This window comes from Octopus bimaculoides, chromosome 20 (genome assembly GCF_001194135.2).
Source record: "Octopus bimaculoides isolate UCB-OBI-ISO-001 chromosome 20, ASM119413v2, whole genome shotgun sequence".
NCBI classification, from domain to species: Eukaryota; Metazoa; Mollusca; class Cephalopoda; order Octopoda; family Octopodidae; genus Octopus; species Octopus bimaculoides.
The window spans coordinates 14,011,070-14,016,662 of record NC_069000.1 but is presented as its reverse complement, the minus strand read 5'-3'; the positions used below and the strand labels follow the sequence as shown (position 1 = coordinate 14,016,662).

The 5,593-nt window shown below is 34.9% G+C and overlaps 1 protein-coding gene across 1 annotated transcript in view; it reads left to right on the top strand.

Annotated features, from left to right (window-relative positions):
* The window catches only part of LOC106881606 (dynein axonemal heavy chain 5-like), a 222,976-nt gene that overhangs the window by 83,522 nt on the left and 133,861 nt on the right, over positions 1-5,593 (top strand). The window contains exon 25 of the mRNA XM_052975199.1: positions 1,021-1,184. Within this exon, the coding sequence (XP_052831159.1) occupies positions 1,021-1,184 (164 nt within the window). The remainder of the gene's footprint in view (positions 1-1,020; positions 1,185-5,593) is intronic.

Genomic DNA, 5,593 nt, shown 5'->3' with positions numbered 1-5,593 from the left:
GGGATCGTTCTCCTTGTTTATATATCCAAAGTTTTAAATTTAAATTTAAGAGAGAGATTTGATGCTAATATCCATTATTATTGTAATTTATTCCTATTATAATAATGGATATTAGCATCAAATCTCTCTCTTAAATTTAAATTTAAAACTTTGTGTATATATATATATATATATATATACACACACACACACATATACACATATGATATACATGTGTGTGTGTGTATGTGTGTTTGCATCTGTGTTTGTCCCCCACCACTGCTTGACGACCAGTGTCGGTGTGTTTGCATCCCTAACCAAAGTCTTGTGAGTGGGTTTCATGGATGCAGGGAAGTTGGAAAGCTGTGACACACAGAGGCATTATTGTCCTCTGTGGGACGTGACTAATTTTACAGTGTCATAATACTATCTTGTTATCAAGGGTTTTTCTTTCATCAATGTTTTACTTTCATTAATGTTTTCTACTAAATATATTTCTGTCATTTGTAATTACGCATTGTATAGTAATTAATGCACTGCAATAATTACTTGGATACTTAACATTCTGGAACAGTGATTATTTTATAATATTTCATCAGCTCTTGTGTTGCAACCCCCATTATGCTTCTGCTGTCCTAATGTCATCACCATCATCACCACCGCTGCCACCACCACCACTGCACTACTGCTTTGGCTATCTTTTCTTTCTTTCTTCCTTCCTTCCTTCCTTCCTTTCTTTCTTTCTGCCTTCTTGCCTTCCTGCTCTTATTCTTCCTCCACATTTATTTTGAACTGATTTTTTTTTTGTTCCAGTTCTCTTCCTTCTTGTTTCTCTCCCTCTTCCTTTCTCTCTTTCTCTCTCCCTCCCCCTCTCTCTCTCTCGTGTGCACTCTCTCTCTATACCCTACCTCTTGTTTTTGTTATATCTCATTTATACTTCTTCTTCTTCTATTGCTGTTTCCCCTTCAAACTGTTTCATCCTACCTACCTCTCCCTCCATTTTAATTCCTGCTTTACCATTATTAAATTCATTACTTGTAGGAAGCAAAGCGGTTTTCGAACATTGACAAGTCTTGGGTGAAGATAATGAGCCGAGCCCATGAAATTCCCAATGTTGTTCGTTGTTGTGTTGGTGATGACACTCTAATTCAGTTACTGCCACATTTGTTGGAACAACTCGAATTATGTCAAAAATCATTGACTGGGTTTGTATATCAAATAATTTTATCAACTGTACTTATTGGTGTAGATGAGTAATTGTATGTGCATATCTGGTGAAAACTGGTTTATGTAGGCAATAGTTACTTATATCAACTTCATTATTTAATCCTACTAAGAAAGCATGTGTAAAGACATTCGAGCGAGATCGTTGCCAGTGCCGCCGAACTGGCTCCTGAGCAGGTGGCACGTAAAATACACCATTTTGAGCGTGGCCGTTGCCAGTACCGCCCGACTGGCCTTCGTGCCGGTGGCACGTAAAAGCACCCACTACACTCTCGGAGTGGTTGGCTTTAGGAAGGGCATCCAGCTGTAGAAACTCTGCCAAATCAGATTGGAGCCTGCTGTAGCCATCTGGTTTCACCAGTCCTCAGTCAAATCGTCCAACCCATGCTAGCATGGAAAGCGGACGTTAAACGACGATGATGAAGGTGGTGAGCTGGCAGAGTCATTACTGTGCTGGACAAAAGTATTTAGCAGAAATTTTTCAGGCTTTACGCACTGAGTCGAAATTCTGCTAAGGTTGACTTTGCCTTTCATCTTTTTCGGTTTGATAAAATAAATACCACTTCAGTAGTGGGATCAATATAATCAATGAGACCAGGCCTGGCCTACTTGAATTACATTGCGGGCCACTTTAATCACAAAAAGTTTTTTTGAGGGCTGCTTGTATTGACAGAATTGAAAGCATTTTGCTTTCTCATGCTATTATTACAATAATGATTACAATAATGCTATGATTACAATAATGCTATTATTACAATAATGCTATTATTACAATAATGATTGGTAAAGAAGCATATTCTTTTTCACTCTAGGCACAAGGCCCGAAATTTTGGGGGAAGGAGCCAGTTGATTAGATCGACTCCAGTATTGAACTGGTACTTAATTTATCAACCCCGAAAGGATGAAAGGCAAAGTCGACCTCGGCGGAATTTGATCTCAGAACATAAAGACAGACTAAATACCAAGGTAAACCATCATCAGTGTATGATGCATTGAAGTTAATCTTGGCTTTATACAGTCTCTGGCTATTTAAAATCTTCATTGGGTATGTGTGTTTGAGTGGAGTGGTAATTAGGTTGTAGGGTGGGTTGTGATGGAGAAGTTTTTTCATAAATATTTATTGATTAAATTTAGGGTTATGTTATTATTCCTGCATGTGTAAAAATATACAACAGGAGCATATATTTTTATACATGCGTTTATACGTACTTTTTTTATAACACCCCCACTTTCGCATGTATCTCTAAGCCTAAAATAATATATTACAAAATACCCATGTCTGAAACAAAATTAAAGAAATATTTATCAACACACAGCCTCACAAACTCTGCTTCAATAAAACACAATAGTTAAGACTTTTACATCTTAATCAAATTGCTTATAGAAGAATGAATCCCTAGAAAGAAACATACAGACCAACGACCTTTACATCAACCCACATCCTCTTGTGAACAAATTTCTCTATAAACAACACCTTGACCTATCCCACCTTCCAAATACAAACTGAAAATACCTTAAATAGCAACAACAAATAAACAACTGACCTGCTAAAACATACCTACCTATTTACCGTAATTTGTGAATCCTTAAAAATTTCCATTACAAAAATTTTTACACACCCAATTACTAAGTTTTTAAATACTGTACTAAACTTTGACCCTTTGACATTTACATTGTCAAAGCAAAAAAATAATTAAATCCAATAAACTAGAAAATAACTAGGATTACTAGCATATCATATATCTATCTAAAATTTTCCATTAGGAAAATGATACCCAATTACTAAATTTAAATACAGAATGAAACTTTGAATCTTTGACTTTACATTGTTAAAACATAGGATTAAATCCAATAAAACCTAAAATAACTAAAACTACTAGCATACCCTATACCTACCTACATCCTTTTTTTTGTGCACTACTAAAAACAATCTGATGACTTGAAAGGGACACGCCTAAATAAACACACATATTTACAAAACTCTACATGCATAAATAAATTCTAAGTAATAACATAACCCCAAATTTAATCAATATTTCTCCAAAATACCCCTCCATCACAACCTGATCTACAACCTATTTACCACTCCACTCAGACCCACTCACCCAATGAAGATTTTATCGTATGAGAGATTATATAGAGCCAAAATTAACGTAAAATGTACCACTGTCCGATGATGGCTTACCTGGCCAAAACTTCAAAGTCTCTGTCAATGATATTCTTGTTAAGAACAATAAATTTGTTCTCTACAAAAGTATAGAATAATCCATCAGATTTATGTACAATCGTTTTTATTATAACTGAATGTAAAAACAAACATTAATATATATATATATACACATATACTTAGGTGGTGAGCTGGCACATGGTTCTGGGTTCAGTCTCACTGAGGGCAAGTGTCTTCTACAATAGCCTTGGGCCAACCAAAGCCTTGTGAGCGAATTTGGGAAATGGAAACTGAATGAAGCCCGTCGTATATATATATATATATATATATATATATATATGTATGTATGTATATATATTTATGTGTCTGTGTTTGTCCTCCTGCTATCACTTGACAACCGATGCTGGTGTGTTTATGTCCCCATAACTTAGCGGTTCAGCAAATGAACCTGATACAATAAGTACTAGGCTTACAATGACAATTGTACTTGTGCTTTTTGATTTTTTAACTGTGACTAGCCACCTTAATAATATATAATTTTCACTTTGCTATTTTACCAAATCAGCCACTGATTCTTATGGTATCTTATCTATAAAAGGCAGATTTTCTCTGTGTGTGTGTGTGTGTGTGTGTGTATGTTTAAAATTTAATCCAAATTTAATCCAAATTTCTTGGATTAAAGAATCGGAATTAATATTCTAATACAATCCAAAATCCTCGGTGATCTGATATTCTCATTGACGATTGTATTTGTGCTTTTTGATTTTTTAACTGTGACTAGCCACTTTAATAATATATAATTTTCATTTTGCCATTTTACCAAATCAGCCACTGATTCCTATGGTATTTTCTATAAACTGACAGAGCAAGTTTAATTTAATCCTGTGGTTAAGAGTTGTTTTGACTCTTATTTCTAGCAGTGCTGGTGCTGACTTGCACCCTTAGTCACTTTAGTGACGATTGTACACACACACACACACACACACTCACTTTGATGCATTTTGAATACTGTTAATATTCATTATTGAATGCAATATCATTGTAAAATACATTATCCTATCTAAGTTTAGGTTTAGTGAAAATTGAGCTCATCTCCTTCACATTACTGTCACCTTTTTGATGCAAACCAAACCAAAGAAGTGCATTTTTTGTTTATATATAACATGCAGTTATATAATCAGACATTGTTACATACAAAATAAAAGTGAAGTGAAGTGAAGCGAAGCAAGCTGGTATGTAGATATAGCACTGAGTAGACTGGAGCGACATGAAATAAAGTGTTTTGCTCAAGAACACAACATGCTACAGAATCAAACTCACAACCTTATGATTGTGAACCAAATACCCTATCCACAAAGTCACGTGTCCTCACCAGAAGCCCTAGTGCATTACTTTGCTCAGGGAAACAGGGGCAATATTGTTGTAATGATAGCCATGAAGAGTAAATGACTATTATAAAATGATTTTCTCATAAACTGATTTTCATGCTCCTTTATTCTTTTAATCTTATACCCGTTTCAGTCATTAGACTGTGGCCATGCTGGGGTGTCACCTTGAAGGATTTAGTCTACCAAATCAACCTCAGTATTTATTTTAAACCCATTGGCCTTTTTTTGTTGATCTGCTAAGTTACAGGGATGTAAGCAAACCAACACTAGTTGTTGAGTACTGGTAAGGAGCAAACATAGTCATATATATACATACATACATATATATATATATATAAGTGACAAGCTTCTTTCATTTTCCACTTACCAAATTGACTCTCAATGACTTGGTTGCCCTGGGGGTTGATAAAAGGCAGCAAGTTCAGGAGTTGTGAGCTTAATTCAATTATATTGCCCCCAGTGTTTAACTGGTATTTATTTTGACCCTGAAAGGATCAAAGGTAAATTTGACCTTAGTGGAACTTGAACTCAGAATAAAAAGACAGATCAAATGCCACAAAGCATTTTGCCTGGTATGCTAACAATTCTGCCAGCTCACTATCCTGACCTTGGCCACCAAATATTAAAATGAGGAAGTAATACATACATATATATATATATATATATATAATCATAAATATATAGGGATTGACAGTAACCTGCTTCTCCAACATACTGAGAATTCAGAAATAGCAGCCAAAGAACTACTGATTCCAAAACTACAAATTATTACTCTAAATTGATAGCAATATTTTTGATACACACAGAACAAAAAACAGTAGAGAAGAGTAAAAAG